Source organism: Buceros rhinoceros, unplaced genomic scaffold (assembly GCF_000710305.1).
Source record: "Buceros rhinoceros silvestris isolate BGI_N320 unplaced genomic scaffold, ASM71030v1 scaffold1095, whole genome shotgun sequence".
NCBI lineage: Eukaryota > Metazoa > Chordata > Aves > Bucerotiformes > Bucerotidae > Buceros > Buceros rhinoceros.
Genome location: NW_010413238.1, coordinates 6,734 through 25,737, shown reverse-complemented (window position 1 = coordinate 25,737; position 19,004 = coordinate 6,734). Strand labels below are relative to the sequence as shown.

The 19,004-nt window shown below is 38.3% G+C and overlaps 1 protein-coding gene across 1 annotated transcript in view; it reads left to right on the top strand.

Moving 5' to 3' along the window:
* LOC104493882 (adenylate cyclase type 1-like) overlaps nt 1-18,134 on the top strand; it is a 47,400-nt gene extending 29,266 nt beyond the window's left edge. The window contains exons 4-5 of the mRNA XM_010136644.1: nt 2,813-2,924; nt 18,003-18,134. Coding sequence (XP_010134946.1) covers nt 2,813-2,924; nt 18,003-18,134 — 244 coding nt within the window. The remainder of the gene's footprint in view (nt 1-2,812; nt 2,925-18,002) is intronic.
* The last annotated feature ends 870 nt before the right edge of the window (nt 18,135-19,004 follow it).

Genomic DNA, 19,004 nt, shown 5'->3' with positions numbered 1-19,004 from the left:
GATTTGGTCATTTGTATTTCAGCCTACTTTCAAAAGAAATGCACCAGCTACTATGGTTGTCACATTTCATGGTGGTAGAAATGAGCAGAATTTGAGCCATGTCCAGACACGGGAGTTATACTTTGCACATTTTAAGGATATTGTATAAAGGAGTTACAAATTTTGTAAAAGAGCAGTTAATTTTTTTTAAAAGCTCTTATGCCAAGCAAGCATAACAGTAATCATATTACCTTCCCTATTCCATTAGCTTTTAAGTATGTACATGCAATTAACTGCAGTATGAAATAGTTCACAAGCATAACTGAACTACAACTGTGTCTTAACACACAATAATTACATATTTTACAGAAATTTGAAATTACATGTTCAGTTATGTATTGTGGGTACCTTTAAGGACTTCAATTTTTTGAATAATTACCAGTGTCGTGAATCAAATGCTGAGAGGTAAGCATTTTTTAAATGTTAAAGGATTAGCAAGGATCCCATACTGACTTAATAAAGTAGTCATATGTAAAAAAACTTTCCTTTTAACTGAATAATTATGCAATGTGTTTATGTGCTCTGTGCTTGAAAAGTTTTGGGGTGAGTGTACATATCAGCAGTGTAATGGTTCCTCTGTTAGTTGTTAAGACAGTTTGTCACTTAGTCTCCGCAAATACTGGACGTTTCTGGTTTGTGTTATGTTCATTGTTAAAGGCCTTGGTCTAACTTCCCCACCCCAAATCGTAATTTTTTTTTTTCAAGTGGACACTGTTACTGTTCCTGTAAATGTGATTAAGCATATGTGATTGCCATATTTAAAGTGAAAATATAAAAATAAAAATAATCAAGATGTAGAATGTGCAAAAGATGAGATGTAAAGTAGCAGAGAAGCTAGCAGAGGCTGTTATTATAAGATATATATTCCCTCTCCATATTAAAACCCAGAAACAACATGACATGTTGGACTGTGACAATTGTAGTTGTAGTTTTCTCCTCTATGTCTTTTTTGACTGTATGAATTCTGACATGAATTTAGATCCTAAAGCAAATGGGTCATGAAGCAAACTGTGTGAAAGACCCTGGTACACATTTAAGTGCATTTGAAAATCTTCAAGGAATTTAGGAGGATGATTTGATATTAACTGATGAATTCCCAGAAAGACCAGCCTAGGGCTGTCAAACAACAAGGACGTCAATCCAGAATTAAGAGGATAAGTAGAACTCCAGGGGCAAATATGAGAGCATCTTGCTGGCATTATTGCAATCTGTTAATGCCTTTTATGTTACCATCACTTGGTTGGTTCACATTCATGCATTCATGATAGCAGAGATATGAATCAGTAAAACTAACTAAATGCTGAATGTTTTAAGAAGTGTTTTTGTTGTGTCTAAATAAGAATAAGAATGGAATAACTATTTTTTCCCTGAACTGGGTCCATCTTGAGCAATGTTGTCATAAAGCACACTCAAAGTAGAAGAGAGTGGGGAGATTGCCCCAAGGATTGACATAGAATCATAGAATCACAGAATCATCAGCTTGGAAGAGACCTTTAAGATCATCAAGTCCAATCATTCACCCTGCACTGGGTGAACCTGCCAGGGTCCTTAAACCACGTCCCTCAGCACCACATCATGACAACATAGAGACTTTGTTTGTAGATAAAAGCCATTGCTGGTTTTGTGCTGGGATACAGGACCTAACCTGCTCTAGTAGTCAAGGTATTTTGGCAACTGGGTTATATGAAATTATAGAAACAGGGGCTGAGTCAGGAGTTGTATGTGCTCTTTTTTGTAGCGTATTAGGAGAGTTCAGACTTGGTTATGGTGAATGGGAAAAGGTAGGCTTGTTAGGCTTGCTTTTCTAGCATCTTCTATTTTGTCTGTAGAGTGAAGGTTTGTTGAGGGGGAGTGAGTAATGCTTAATTTCACTTACAGTTTGCAAGCTAAGTTTTACACTATATCAACTATAACTAGACCTTGTAGCATGGGACTGTTTGTTAACATTTGCATAAATAAAGACTTGCCTGACAATTATAATCCAGGTGATGGAGGTAAATGCATTAGGTTCCTGCAGTGGGCTCTGGGCGTCCACCAACATATAAAGGAATCTAAAGGATCTAAAAGTATCATAGTTTCACGGTCTACACAAGAATTTTTATTCTCTTTATCACAGTAGCATCTGTGCTTCTTTCAACTATCTCTTTTTACCATCGTGAATGGTTAGGGATTGTTAAGGCAGATTAAACTGTTGGACACTAAAACCTTACTAACACTGATGGAAGTTGGACACTTACCTGAACCATGCAGCGTGGTACAAAGAAGCCTGGCCTGACACCGTGGGTGCTTGCTTCTCACAAGGGACCAGTAAGACCACATCACAGAGCTACTGTATGCAAGTTATCTTTTAGTGCTTAGTAAACCTCATGCAAGGTTTATCAATTTGGCTGTGGATCTCTACCAGTGCAAAAACTGTCTTTGAAACCAATTGAGCTGAGAAGATCCCAGCTGCAAAGAGGAGAAGCGATTGTTCTCTGTACTCTTGGAGTGCTCGTGAGGGAACCTCATGAATGAGGTACTTTGACATATCTACACCAGATAGGTATAGAGACGCTGATAGTGTCCCAGGGTTCTCTACAACAGTTAACAACACCCAGATGACACCTATTTGTCTGAATCTTTGCCATTTTTGTTCCCACTAGGACTGTATTGGTAGCATTTCAGGGCTAGTTTGAGTTTGTGCTTTGGATCACATTTGTGCTATAAAAGAGGATAACGAGACTGTGGAAATGTCTTCTGAATGATATCTCTGTGTCTTTTTCCTTCTTTACAGCATTTTGTTTGCAGACATTGTGGGGTTCACTAGTTTGGCATCACAGTGTACTGCCCAAGAACTGGTGAAGCTGTTGAATGAGCTCTTTGGAAAATTTGATGAATTAGCTACAGTAAGTAAAACATTCTTATTTCAATCTAATTTAAATTATTTTATGAAAAATAACGCATGAGTTACAAATGTTAGAAATCTGTAATAGACTGATTTACTACCATGTGTCATGAATTTCTAAAGCTTCCATTTTTTATTAATAATCAGGAGAGAAAACAGTCTATTTTAATTGTTTAAGAAAGAAGATTAAGTTGCTATTTTTAAATATACTTTTCTTCCCTGTGCTTGGAGGCTGTCAGTGTTCGTCATTGATTTTGTTTGCACAAAAAAAAAAAAAATTCAATATTTACATTTCTATCTTGCATGGAAAAAATAGTATAATGGAAAATATGAATATTGTTAGTATGGCATAAAACTACTTTTTATGATAGTAAGAAGCTAGACAATATAATCTTTTCTTCACAGAAAGCACTCCTTGTCACAGTAATGATGGTAGCTTTTCAGAGAGACTGTTGTATCAAAATGGAATCCATATTATAACTGATGCTTGTGTCTTGGTCATTGCACTTACATTGTGCCAGGTTCTTCCAGGAAAAGAAAATGAGAGAAATGTTCCTTGCCTGTAACTCCGAGCAGTCTAATAGTACCACAAGCATTTGACAAGAAATGAGAGGAATGGATGTGCCCGAAAAAGTCACACATCTTGCTTCAAATTACATTTAATGATAAGATGAAAATGTGTTTTCCCCCTGAACAAAGCAAAACTTCATCAAATCTATATTGTTTGCCAGCTACGTCCTCAGAGCCTTCATTGCTGAAAAGTATCACCTTCACATAAATTATGCTCCTCCACTATCTAGCGGTATCTATCTAGTCTGTCTTCAGACTCTGTGCAGCAGCCTAGAGAACATGTATGTTCAGGTCCCCAGCATAAACCACATCTGCATTTTTTCAGTCCAAACTAATTTTTTCTTGATGTCTTCCACAAGAGAGATCTGAAGCCTGTGGACACTTTGCATCTATGGCTCGCTCTTGATAAATACTCTCAAGAACTCCAAAGAGAAAGAAATCCGCTCCACAAGATGCCAGGGCTGAGGAAGACCTATTCTTCTTTAAACGGGTTATGATTTGATCATGGGCTATGTCCTGATTTGCACTAGGTGTTCAAGTCATAACAGAGAGGAACTGTTGTGTGTTTCTTTTTTCCCAGAAAAAGAGAGATGCTGAGTAGAAATGCAATGGAGGTGTGGTTTTTTTGTGTGAATTTGTAACACTTATAAGGCTTTGTATAACCAATTCATTACTGGAACTGCTGGCAGTGCCTTGTAGATATCACAGGTACCCATCCTGCAGTGCTTCGTAGGTGTATACCTTTGAAATAAAAGGGACTTCGATGTAGATGGTCATTGGCAAGAGCTTAAATGGATTTAAAAGTTTAAATAGCCCCCTTACTTTAAATTTGTTACTGAATTTCATCTTTCAAATGTCAACCAGCCATCTAGTAAGCTCTTTTAAAACTTGTAACACTATCAGTTGTGGAATCATCATAGCCATGAAACACAAGGCAACATAATAGCCCAGGAGTAACGAGATGAGATCACACATGCACAGAGAAATGTACATGCTTATGACTTATGACATGACACCGAAGCCAGGGAGATAGCTACTGTACCATATTTGTTCCATAGCAGTGGCCAGGTGCAGCCAACTGGAGGTGTCAGTGAGACCTGAAGCAGGGTACCAGGCAGACACCACCTTTTGGTGCAAGGTCAGTTGTCAGGGAAGCAGCAGATCGGAGATAGCAGGGAAGCTAAAAACCCCTTAGCTTTCCTGTCCAGCCTGCATGCATTCTATTTCCAAATTTAAAATAATTCTCATGGTTTCTTTCAGCTATGTGAGGGAGATCTGTTATTTACTTGTCCGTCTAGTTCAGACTGCTGTACTGGAGGTGATTAAGGATGGAACGTATGAGCTTTCCATGATGCCTTCTGATGTGGTAAAGGCAGACTTGTTATTCTGTCTCCTGCAGTCAGAAGAAATGCACTGAGAAGTACAGTTTTTCAGAAGGATTCTGATCTCTTGGTTAAAACAACTTCTAGATATTAATTATTAGGTCAAAACAGAGGACTGAGCTGATTTAAAACAGTGCTGTGCTTTAGTATTCAGAATGATGAAGGAGGAAACTGCAGAGACTTTGAAGGAAAACGTAATGGTGAAAGGTACGTTCCCTGTGACTACTAGGGATCTGTGAGTGTGCATGCTGTTTGCTGCAGCTTTTTAAGATGCCATGTCACCTGGAAAGGGCAGTTTATGACAACCCTTGTTAAAACAAAAAGTCTTGACATTTTGGCCCATTGGCACACAGTAGGAATAGTGAGTCTTTGCTTTTTGACAGTATAGCTTTGAAACTCTGAAACTGAGCAGAACCAGGAGCTTCAGGCAAATGTAAAACATTCTTGTTGAGAGATCTGGACAATTTAATCCTAATGTTCGTCTTTCTGACATTTAGAAGCTAGTTTATGCTTTTTAGCATTAGATTTTTCTCTCTTTCTATATGTTGGTTTGGTTTTTTTTGGTGAGGCAAATAGTTTTGCTCTGTTTGAAATTCTATGCATTTTTAAAAATCACAATATCTTCAAATATAGTTACAGCTTGTGACAGGGAGTTCTGAAGGCAGACCTTAGGTTTCAATCTATTGTTATTCAACTCCTTTTAAAGTTTTCTTGTGCATTCTGTTAATAGAAAAGGGAGGAAATTCCTGATCTTTTTACTCTCTACTAGAAATTATTTGTACTTTTATCATGTCCCTTCCTTTTTATTCACCACATATTAGAGAAGATGTGTTTCTCAAATGCTTATCTTGTACAGGTTATTTTACCTTATAAATCACTGAGTCTTTGAATTCTGTTAGGAGAAGATGTGATCAGAATACAGTACTTAAAATAATAGCATGCTTTCTGTTTTGTCAATAGCACTGTTTGGTTTCTTGAAGAAACCATCTTAGGCAGTCATATTTTATATAGGACTTCGTGGTCCCATTAATAACTTTTGAGTCTATGGACCAAATTGATTACTTTGATGACAGGAAAGTGAGTCTTAAAAATATAAAGCTAAACAAAAATTTATGACTATTAATATCCTTGCAGGAGTGTAACTTCATACTAGACAGACATCAGAGAATCCACACAGAGTGGTGCTGTTATGAAAGCCTCTGTGTTCATTTGTGTGTCTTGTTACTGAAGTACTTGTAACTTCAGAGTCTTCAGGCACCCTGATTTTCTCTAAGAATTTTGGATGTTTGCCCATGCAGAGGTTACTTTGGGACTGTGCATAAAAATAGCAAACCACCTTCCACATATACAGTTAGTTAAGTTTCTTATAAGGCCTATGAATAGTTCAAATAGAAAGAATGATTTTTCATGAATTTATATTGGATTTCATCTGCTGTTCAGGGTCAGTTTACTTAGTTCAGGCAGTTACTTGTGAAGTTTCTCAGTTTCTTCCACTTTTGGTTAAGCAAGAGTAGCTTTGTGCAGTCTCAGATTTTGCCCTAATGATAGTCATTCTGCATTACATACTATCAATGAATGCTTTGAACAACTGCTCTTTGCATGAGGTCTTCAGATTGCAATTAAGCTTCAATGCTATAGCTTCCCATGTGTCATTCTTCAGCTTACTGTACGCGTGACAAATTTTAGTGAGATTCTGTCATTCTCATCATGTTGGTTTTATGTTCCCAAGGAATTCTTGGACACATGACACTTAGCCTGAGTGCCTTGTTACTTTAATACTCTGATATTTCAGTTCATTTTCTCATCATACTGTAGCTTTGGCATGGATTTACTGTGAACGAAGGAGATTCTCAAGGCTGCAATTACCCAAGTAGCGTTACATGCCCCTGCTTGGGTACTGTCATGGTCACAGCTCTACTACCTTGTAATGTAAAAAATAGGAGGCATTTTCTTAAAAGGTTTGCTTTTTAGAGAATTAATTATTTGTTTTTACAGATTCAGTTATATTCCTTTCAGCTTCTATATTACTGCGTCTTGGGCTTCTAAGACTTCCCATTTACAAGTGGGTAAGGATAAACAAAGTTTAGGTTCTTCTCAAAGGACATCACTAGAAGAGGATTTTGATATTCTGAATGAAAGATCTTACTTGTTCGTGCCACTTTTGTCATTTCTTCTATTAGCCAGACTGACACACACCACTTGCTTGTCCTTTCCTTTTGCAGTTATGTATACCTTCAGGCTTTGTCAGTATTTGGAGGCTCCGTCTAATTTTATTTCTTTCCACTTACACAATTTTTACTTTCCAAATTTCAATGTTACTGAAGTGGCTTTTTGTACCTGTTCAGTCTCAAAGATATTGAACTTAACAACGTTGCTTCTGAGCCTCGGGCAAAGAGTCAGTAAGTAATATTTTTAATCACCTTCTGTGTTTTGGGTTTTTTTTTTAACTATGTCAAGAACAACACTTCTTTCCTGTGCTTTGAACTAGCTATTCCTAGAAGCAATCATTTTAAGAAATTGATTCTATGGAATCTATAGAATGTTTTTAGTTTATATGAAGATAATTATGATGTATTTTTAAAATACTAAATGAATGAAGTTTTGTGTGCTGGGAAGTTTGTGCTGGAAAACATAAACTTAGAGCACATAACCCTTCTTTGTGGAAATTGTTAAGTGTGTGCTAGGGGGGATATTTACAAAGGCTAATTTTAAGGAAATTTGTCTCCCCAAGTTCCCTTGATAGTCAGTGCAGACACCGGATCTCACTGAGGTAGATCATGCACATAAGCTTGAGTCTGGAGAGGTATCCTGAAGAGCCCTAAGGAAGTAAGCTTTCTTAAATTAAAATGGTCCTAATGATTATGGCTGCGACTCTGTAGGATCAGGGACTAATGACATATGTATGATGTGAATCTAAAGTAACTGACTGTGGGACAGTTGTCCAGGGATGGAGAGAACGTCACACACTTTATGTATTGTAGGAACATATAAATTGGCGAGGATACTGTGCTTGATATGCCCATTGTCTGTCATAACACGTGTCATGATCTGCAAGCTTGTGGTAAATTACCAAATTCTCCCTGAGTTTGCATTCTGCAAATCTGAGATTTGCATATTTGTGTAGCACTGTGTTGGATCATTCTGATCAGCCTTAGATGGCTGCAGTGTGGGCTTTTGTACTGAAACTAATAGTTTTGACTTTTTGTGCAGTTAGCATAGAGAAAGGTATTTCTGGAGCTCAATGTGTGTCATCCAAAGGGGATGTCTAATTGCCCTTCAGAAGTGCCTGTTTCACTTCATGGTTGCAGAGGCAGTTTGACTGATAACCCAGGTGCATATTTAGCCGTCTAATCTACTCTGCATACAGAGACTTACCCAGAGTCCTTTGCCCGTGCACGGATCTATTATGAGGGCATAGCACTGCATCAGGGGAGCAGCCATCAGGACCTCCTCTCCTCAGCCTGGAGGGCACCATGCCTCCTGCACTGGAGTCCAGAATCACTATCCTCAGACCAATAAGCTTTGCTCTTCTCAAGCCAGACTTTTTATCTCCTTGAAGTCAGTGGAAATCTTTCTACAAACTTTCTTTATAGCCAGTTGTGTGTAACATCTAGCTATATTTCTTCTCATTCTGACACTTTTCAGTAATTTTGCCAAGCAGAGGGGAATGACCATTTCCAACAACTAGGTCTGGAAGATTTCTCATGTTTTTTTATCTGGATCATGACTGACTTTCATACTCCCTGCACAAATGTCACACGGTTTTTTAAAATCATCTCTATTGTGTTGCCTCCAGAAAAATCTGGGAAAATATCAACTTCCTGAAATTTAGAGCTTAGTTTTTCAACATTTTATAGTGTGTTTGGTTTAGGCTTGTTTCTCCTGGGATATTCCCCTTCATAAAAAGACAGCATCTTTAGAAATACTTAATGAAAACTGGGAAGGAGCCAAGAATGTATAAGCTTGTGCATCAACAAATATGATGATTGTGTAAAATGTTCTTTGTGGTGAATTGAGCTTGGCTAGATGCCAGGTGTCCACCAAGCCACTCCATCATTCCCCTCCTCAGCAGGACAAGGCAGAGAGAAAATAAGATGGGAAAAAACCTAGCAGGGCAAGATAAAGACAGGAATTAGATCTGCAGTATAGGTAGCAGTGCTCCAGAAGACAAACCTCATAATAACCTCTTGGCCAGCCACAGCTTACTGGTGAGTAAGGAATGTTGGAGAGACAGCCCTGATGCTGTGCAGACGCTGCTCAATGGTAGCCAAAACACCTCTGTGTTACCAACACCTTTCTAGCTAGCAATACAAAGCATAGCACTATGAGGGCTGCTGTGTGAACTGCATCTCAACCAATAAATCTTGCTAAAATTCTTTTTCATTTCCAAGTAAATTAACATAGATGACTGTTAAATATGTTCTCACTCTCCGAAGATAAAAACATTTAAACATCTAGTTTTGTAAAATTACTCTCCATGTGGAGTGGGGAAGGAGTTTATTAGGAGAATGGGAATGCACAGAAAGCGTAGGCCAAGAACTAGAGGATATTGCAGGTTGTCATAAATAATTGCCAATAAAATTGAGGGAAAACATTTGAAGAAAAATACCTTCCTTTTTATAGCTATCCTGAATAATTCTACGTTTGTTCATACATGATATGGCTCCCACAGTGGTAGATAATTTGTCATGACTGCACAAAAACATTACTAAGCTACAATCTTACATATGGTCACCTGGACGTGGCCAGCTTTCCTCAGTCAGAACCAACAAAGCCATTTTCTCTGGTACTTCCTATACTGTCACCAAATCTGTTTTCCTTTCCTGTTTTTTCTGCCAGACTGTAGAAGCTCTTGTTAAGTCTATGCTGTTATTGCTATGAGTATATGTCTGTTATCTCGCTAAATTAAGCTCTATGGAGTATTGCAGTTCATTCTCAAGAGTTTTTTATGCTGGGGTTAGCAGATGTGTAAGAACTAGTGTAACTGGTAAAACTGTTCCTTGCAGGTATTATTCCATTAAAAAGTTATCAAAATAGTTGTTGTAGTTTTTAAACCTGAAGTTCAAAACCGGGGTGCAAAGAAAATGCGTATGCAGTAATTGACAGGATTCAATGAAATTTTATAATGGGCTGGACAGTTTTCTAAAATGTATTACCACTATGAGCACACCGCAATGTAATGGAGCTGGTGATAATTTCCATGTCACTTTGTTATACTCAGGATTTGACTATGAAGTTTATCTGGTAAACTGACTTCAATAATCTCTCACTTGCTGTGGCCCATATTCAGCATAATTATTAAAATAGATTTGGATACTCTACAGAAAAAACATATTGGTAAAACTATTTTACTGAAAAACAGTAAAATGAAAAGTGAAATAAGTTTGTCATTAATGACAGTTGTGGGTGGCATGAGTAAACTCTGCATTCAGCTCTGGGGGCCTCAGCACAAGAAAGACATGGACCTATTAGAGTGGGTCCAGAGGAGGGCCACCAAAATGATCAGCGGGCTGGAACACCTCTCCTGTAAAGAAAAAATGAGAGAGTTGGGATGTTTCAGCCTGGAGAAGAAATGGCTCCAGGCAGACCTTATTGCAATGTGTAAAAGCGGGTTTATGAGAAAGTCAGCAAGAGAGTTTGCCAAGGGGGGAATGTTTAAAACTGAAAGAGAGGAGATGAAATAAAAGGAAGAAATTGTTTATGATGAGGGTGGTGAGACACAGAAACAGAGAAGTTCTGGATATACCATCCCTGGAAGTGTTCAAGGCCAGGTTGGATGGAGCTTTGAGCAACCTGACCTAGTGGAAGGTTGCCATCATCCAAGACAGGGAGGTTGGAACTAAATGATCTTTAAAGGTCCCTTCCAACTCAAAACATTCTATGATTCTGCAAGTCAATGATTTTAACAAATTTAGCTGGTAGAAGTTAGCCTAAGTAGGCTCACTTTTCATTAGCACAGAAAGAGGGCATTTTCAAAGGGGATTCAAAGTAGGTTTCTAAGGAGTGATTTGCATTTGAACTTAAAATTGTTTTCTTCTTTTCCTGCACCTATCTGCATCGGTTGTGAATTCTGCTGCAGTCTAAGAGGTTTTCACTGTGTTGTCCTTCCCATGTAACATTTTTGGGTTTGTTTTTCTCTGAAGATCTTTGGTACATAGAGCAGAGTTATAGATCTGAGGGGGAAAAAAGTGTACAATGCCCTTCCAAAGGCATTTGAAGCAGTAGGACATTCACTATACCTCTGTGTAAAGGAAGGAGTGGACTAGTGATGCCAGGAACAGGTATAAACACCCAGATATCATATAGCAGCCTGTGTTCAAATGCATTGAAAGAGGGGGCTCAAAATTGGTGTCTGGCCCATAACTGTCAGGCTGAGCTATGTTGGTTAGTGTATCAGTAGTCTGGAGGATGAATATTAAAATTTATGTTTATTGCATATGTTGTGTATGTATATGCAAAAGGGTGTAGATAAAATTGCAGAACTGTGTTTCTGTTATACGTGCACATATATATATATATATGCATATATTTATATAGCGTGATAGCCAAAATACAGGGGGTTTCCACTTCGGTTCCAATTTGGTTCCAAGCAGACAAATTAAATGAAATTTAATAGAGATGTCATGCCAGCTTTAGAGGATGTAGTAGAAAATACTATTATTTTCTTCTCCTTTGTGTCACTATAGATGTTGGTAATATTGATAAATTTATGTTAACTTTTAGAATGATTCAAAGTTTTCTAATCCAATTTTCTATTGAGATTAATAGCACTTTGGCATAAAGTGCTATAAATGTTAAATACATTGCATATACAGTGAAAATAAGCTGCAGTGGTTAACAGTGGTGAATCCTATCTCATCCTCTCAAGACATCTTTGGAAGCAGAATGAAGTCTTAGGTTTGTGAAGAGAGATAAATAGGGAATGCATTTTATTGCTATTTTAAGTCTTTGGGGAGTTTTAGAGGTGCTTTGCATTTTTTTCCCTCTATAGTAGTTTTATACTATAATAACTAAGAAAGGACTGTAACCGTGATGTGGTTAGCCTGGATTATTGAATTATGGCATGAGTCTCTGAAGATTAGAGGGACAGCTGGTATAAATTAGTGTAGTTCCTCTGAAACCCATGGTGCCATACTGATTAATATGAACAGAAAACATGATCCCCTTTGCCTGCTAGATATGAACAGTTCCGCTCTGAGCACGGCAGGCTGCTCAGAGAAAGCTGTTGGAAAGGAGCTTTCCAAAAGAAAATTACTGATAAGACATGAAGGAAGGGAAACAAGAGGGGAAACTATGAAGGGAAATAAACCACAAAAATACTTCTCTAATGGGTCCTTTCCTCAGGGTCACTGCTCTTTCTTTCGGCTCATTGAATGTCTGTGAGGGAGAGTGACTATGCCCCTCTGTGACGCTGCCCCAGTGGTGAAGCTCTTGACAGTAGTGGCAGGGACAGGAGAGTGATGTATATTGCTTCTCCAGCCTTCGTAGTGCTCCGCTATCCGCCCAGAGTTAATTCTACTTAGTGAAAACTGAGCCATAAGAGATATGCATTTTGATGGTTTCCCTCTACCCAAGATTTCTCTTCAATATGTGAAGAAAACATTGAACTAACAGTGGGGGGTTTTGGCAAGCAATGCAATGGATTTTTTTCCCTCACAGATTCTGTTTCAGGTAGTGAATGGATGGGAGAAGCATGAAGGGTTTTGAGCTGAAGAGCTGCTCTCTCTGCTGCCAGAGAGTGCGTGTCCTTCCACTCTGCTGCTTGCAGTGCTGCTCTTGTACTAATTGCAACTGTGCAGGGCAATATTCAGAAGTCTGACTAATGCTGAAGTCTGAGGTTTGGTGAGGATACCAAAGGCTTCACTTGAAAGAGCAGAGCCTTCCATGTAAGTCCAGGCATAATAGATCTCCTCCCTTTTGTCTCCACACTTAAATAGCTGGACTTGTCATATTTGCGAGCCTTCCATGTAAGTCCAGGCATAATAGATCTCCTCCCTTTTGTCTCCACACTTAAATAGCTGGGCTTGTCATATTTGCCTTTTTTTTTTTTTTTTAAGACTAACTGTGCAATCACTTAACATCGCAGACAATGAACAAATTCCTGTTCACATTTTTTTAGGCTAAAAAACCCAAAATGTTATTACTGCTCATGTCCCAGAGCATTCTAGGAGAGTGTTAGACTGGTAGGCTCTGAGTTAGAGTAAATGGGAATCACTGCTTAGGCATCTTTATGTAGGCCTTATTAATATTTTCTCTTACTCTGCACAGCATAAATGAATCCAAGTTAGCTGACTGCAGTAAAGAATCTTTTATGTACTTTAGCTGATGTGGTTTTTATAAGTAGGAATGGCAAAAACGTATCTTTGTAATTTATAGATAAATAAAACCCATCCTACTCATAGACTGAGATTCCAGAAGAGTAGGACAGTAAAAGTCTGAAGAGCACACCCTCAAATCAGGTTGCTAACAGGCTTGCAGAAAAAGAAATGGATGGATATAATAAGCATAAAGTATATTGTAATTAAGTCACACAGGGTCAGATTCATCCTTGCTGTAATTCCACTGCAGTTAGTGGAGTTATGAGGGAAAGAAATTAGAAGTTTAGCTTTTAAAATCTCGCTTTTTAAAATAGTAGTCTGTCTGACCTTTCTTTTGGCTTGCTTTGAGAGGTACTCACTTAACACGATGACACATGAGTATGTGGAAATACATAGATTGTTGCAGTGACAGAAGGCAGAGCAGGGACTCTTTCCTGCATTAACATCTACCATTTCTAAAATAAGTAAGAGAGGCTCTTCTCCTACTAGACAGCATTAAAAGAAATGTATACATATATATAACAACCTGTAAATTCTTTTTACTTTTTATTAAAAAAACCCTTATCCTGAGTATACAAAACAGTATTTGACAAGAATATTGAGTTAATGGCCCAAATTACCACTTTTGCAGTCTGAAGTAGGCAGACTTCACTCTTTCTGCAAAATACATTTAAATAACGAACTACACCAACACACAAAACCAGAGTTGTTTGAAACAGAAACCCTTCTCCCCGCATTCTACTTAACAGATAAGTAGAATGAACTGCTTTATAAAGTGCTTGTCTGAAAGTGTAAAGAAAGCTCTTAGCAACTTTGAAGTATTCTTTGCTTTTGGAGCTGGGCTTCCAATTCATACTGACAAATCCTGTGACTGACAGATGTGCCAGAGGGAATTCTGTAGATCTCCTTGGAAACATCTCAGTGAGGCACCACAGGTAGGCAAGCTACCTGTCTAATGCAGCACTGGCAACCTCTGGTGCTTTTTATCATGTGCATAAAAACACAATATCAGCCGTTTGTAAACAGACATTGCTAGTATCAACCATGACTAGAATTTGTAACTGTCACACTTGAATTCATCACTGTCACAAACGTGACGAATATTGCTGAGACAAGAGCTTCTTTGGAAGTTGCTGAGGAAACAAAACAAAGAGAGGAAAAGGGTTTGTTTTGTTAATTTGCATATCAATCCTTAAAATGATTGCTCTTAGAAAGCTGCACTGTCTTCTTCCTCATATGTGGAAAAAAAGAAAACAGTTTTTCTAGAGATTGCTGTATATTAATTGATTATTGCACATAAGTACAGTGAGAATAGCATCTGATAAAGAACAGAGTGGTGGTTTCAAAAGCAGCAGGTGATTTAGCCATGTCTTCCACCAAACTTAATATCTCTCCAGAAAATGCTATAGTCCCTATTTTCTTTCTCTTTCGTTTTTCATCTACACAAGTAATAAACTGACTTGTAGAAGTGGGTCAAGCTCTGTTCTGGTTTTATTTTTTTCTTTCCTAAACTATTTACCAGGCTACTAGACTGTGCTGTGCCATTCTGACAGCAAGTCCGTGTGTCCTGTTATAAGATGTGCTTGATAGCACAGTTATGCTCTCGAAGAAAACCTAGTCATTGGAAATGAGCTATTTGAAGGTAGACACTGAATAGGAGAGAAGACTGATTGATTAACACATACATACTGTCCACCCCGGCTTACTGAAATGGCTTTTCTGAATAACTTTTGGCTGGGTCAAATAGTTTTTGCCTGGCCACAAATCATGCATACCAAACTTGAAGATTGAAAGGGCTTTATAGAGGATTGTAAGGTGTGGGCCAAAGCTGGATTTATTTTAGAAAGTAGGTTCCAGCTGTAACTACCAAGTACCCTCTACTGCTTCAAGATTCGCTCACAATTAAAAAAAAAAAAAAAAAGGCATAGTTTGGCAGTATAATTTAGTGGTTTCAACTAAAAGGCTTAGTGGTTTCTGCTTGCTTAATTTATAAAAAGTAGACAAACCAATTTTCCCAAGCGATGTTAGCATGCCTTCTTCCATGCCTGAACAGAGGTAATTCTCATTTTATAATATTTGTTCAATACTCAGGAACATTTACCAAGAAGACAAACATATGAATGCCTGCGGCTGGAAGAGTGTGTAAAAACAAGCCCCAAATTCTGGTGTATGACATGTCAGAGAGAAAGGGATTGATGTAGGCATTGCTGTCACTTCTGAGCTGGAATATGGGCAATGATGGGGAGAGTGTGGTCAACTCAGGAAAGCGTTGTTTCTTGTAGACAGGAGACTGGATGGGAATATGTGCCTGAATGAGAAGCTGAACCAGTATGATTAGGTCATTTTTTTTTTCAGAAATTCTAAATTCCACCACTACCACCCTCCTTTTTTTTTTTTTTTTTTTTTTTCACCTTTGTTTACTTAGTACTTGGCCACCCCCCCCCCCTTTTTTTTCCTCTGAGGAGTTTACAAACTGAGCACTGTCATAAATGAGACAAAGGTTAGAGGTCAGGAAGCAAAAATCAATGAATCTCTGGAGAATGAAAAGAAGTATCTCGGTAAGGAAAGGGCCTTACACCTACATTTGCAAAGCCTGTATGCTTTATCAGTATCATTTCCAAGTACAGCAACAGGCTGAATGAATGGCTTCTAAGAGGAATGGGTATTTTGTAATACATGTGCCAGGGATAACATAAGGAAAACGTAACACTCAATAATTGTATTTTGTAATTTTTATTCAGAAGCACACATCATTTCATAATGTCGCAGGTTGAAAAGGGGGGCTGTTTCCCACCGAAAGGGATACGACGAAGTAGTGTGTCGGCTGGAAAAGCAAAACCAGCCAAACCACACACAAGAGAAACTTTTAATGCTTGTTAACGGCTTATCAGCATGTTAACGAGCTCGTTAAGGCTTTAGTGGGGCAAAGGAAATGATAACACACAGACTACATATATGAGAGATAGAAACAGAAAAGTTTAATAGAGAAACACCCCCAAAGTAAAATCATTTTCAAAGTTAAACCCGACTGGAAAAGGGAGAGAAAGAGATAAAGGGAGAATAAATAAAAGTGTACAGTTACATATAGAATCTCCCAGTCAGAACGATCCCCGCTTACAAACAAACTCCCCCACACACAATGGCTCGCCACGCCAGTGTGGGGGGAGGGGGAAGGGAAAGTCCCGTCTGTTCACCTGACAAAAAAGTTCTCGATATAGAAACTTTCTCCTGAAGCAAACCTTTTATGCAGACAAAACATAGTCCTTCTTTTCTTCGGAGTGGCTGCAGAGAACTCTTCTTTGCCAAGGATAGCTCTCCCCAGACTCCCCCACACACACATCTGCGCCATGGGCCGGCCTGGTCGCGTCCCAAGGGAATATCTTCAAATTCTCCTGGCGTTGGTGCCTACTACATCCGCTGCAGAGAAAAGGGGTACCGCTGGGTCAATCCGTCACAGCAAAACAGTTCACAGACCACCCCCGTGGGGAATCGGCAGAAACGGAGAAGTTCTACCCATTTTGCAGAAGGAGTCTTTTACTGCTTCGGGGAAATAGCAGGTCACGGACGTGGCTTTCTCTCCTTGATAAAGGTTTCCAGTCCCGGGGCGTAAGATTCAAGAGTCCTGCGCGGCATATTTGAGAAACCCGCAGCACGGACAAGATAGAGAGGACAGTAGATAGAGCAGAGGGGAAAGCAAGATGTCCTTGAATCTCCCAACACGCCCCCTTTTATGACTTCATTCAAAGAGGTGTGTCCTCCTTCCCGGAAGCTTGGGAGAACCACAGCTCTCTGGGAAGAAGAAAGCCAGACAACAGAAGAGCATCTGGTTCCACCATGTTGGATCCAGGACAGGGAGGAATCTGATTTTTGTTAATCCTCTCAACATCATATTCACAAGAGCTCATTTTGCATGGCACTTACTGGCACAGTTCCAGCTGTGTAAGTTGGATTCATTTAATCAGGTTATTTACTTTCCCGTGCCATGCTTTAAATGTGTAGAAGTTTCCATAGTCTAGCTGCAAAGGATACTGTCACCTCTTTACATCTCCTCATAGTGTATTAGTTAAAGGCACTGCTTTGTTAAAAGCCTTTTGTTAGGTGCTCTCTGTTCAGAAATTAACTTTCTACTCAGATCAATGTAGCAATCATCACATGTCATCATTGGTTTTTCAGAGGTATTTGACTGTAGAAATTAAACTGTATGAAAACAGGAGATAAATTTAACTAGAATTCAAACTGACTGTATCTTCTGATCTGCAAGTGTGTCATATTTTTACTGATCATGATGTATTGTAAATTGTGATTTATGAATGGATAACGCACAAATGTGTGTACCTTTACAGATAAATACATGACCTTTCCTGGTAAGTTGGAATTAGATTTGGAACAAAAATTTCTCAGAGTACAAGCGTTTCCACTCAGTAGTGGTTTGGCTTCAGCCCTTTGGCTTGGATTCATACAGAAATGAAGTCTCGTTGCAAATTTTGAATTCATTCTGACCTAACATGAAGGCAAGGGGATAATATTTGTTCAGAAGTATAGTTTTAAGCAGTGTTATCTCATGTGTGTTGAACAATGCGGAGCTGATCTCCAATATATATGTATGTCTTTATAAATAAATAAACAAACAAACATTTATATGTCAGATGTTCTGCACAGGGAACCCAGATTTCATGATCTGTAGATTACTTCATTTGACCACAAAAGGATTCCCTGAATGATTGCATAGTATTGGAGAAGATTTTATCCTGTAAATATTGGAATATTTATATAAATAGTAAACCTTTTTCCGTTTTGTTTTTATTAAAGGAAAACCACTGCAGAAGAATAAAAATCCTAGGGGACTGTTACTACTGTGTGTCAGGATTGACCCAGCCCAAAACAGATCATGCCCATTGCTGTGTTGAAATGGGACTGGATATGATTGACACCATCACGTAAGTACTGTGCATGATGAACCCAGACAGGAATGCTACAACAACTTCTATGTGGCATTCAGGAAGTGTGTTCTCAGAAAAACAGCAGTCTCTAGCTGCACTTCCTACCCAGCAATTCACACTGTTGTATTCAGATCACAGGACACTGTTAACAGGAAGGATCAATGTAGACAGTGATTTTTCACTCCATTTAATTGCTGTGAGGAAAAAGTGCACAAGTATATGTAGAGGCATATACGCATACTGATTACAGGACGGAAAGATACTGGGAAATAATGGAATATTCCTATTGCCATTTGCCACAAAGAAAGGAGTCCAATTTCTTGTTTTACAGCAATAAACACTGGTCGTTTTGCACAACAGTGTGTAAACCCAAAGCCGGTCTTGATATATGTGTGTTACATATAGTTTGTGTACTCAAAATGAGAGTTTGCTGATTTTTCCTTTCTGTGTGTCACATTTAAACCTTTTTTTTAATTCTGTTTTTCAGAATTGTTATGTGAAATTCACTTTCCTGATCAGAATAATTTTTTTATTAAAAATCTCGTTTATTAAAAATTTTGTTTATCTCAACATGTAAAAAGCTGGGTAAATGAATCCATATACCCCCTGTCATTTAATGCAAATTCATCATCTTAGTAAACACTGTAAAACTGATAAAAGACCTTGTAATCTATGATCATGTATGATAGTCTATGATACTATAAAATCCTAAAAGAATATCCTAAGTCTGCAAATTATGTATACTTGCATTCTTCTAGCAGTACATGTATATTCCATTTATAAGAAAACCTTGGCCTTTGGAAGCACAGTTAGATATAACCATGTACACATTTTCCAAAGTCATCTTTTTTTTTATCATCATCTTTTAAAC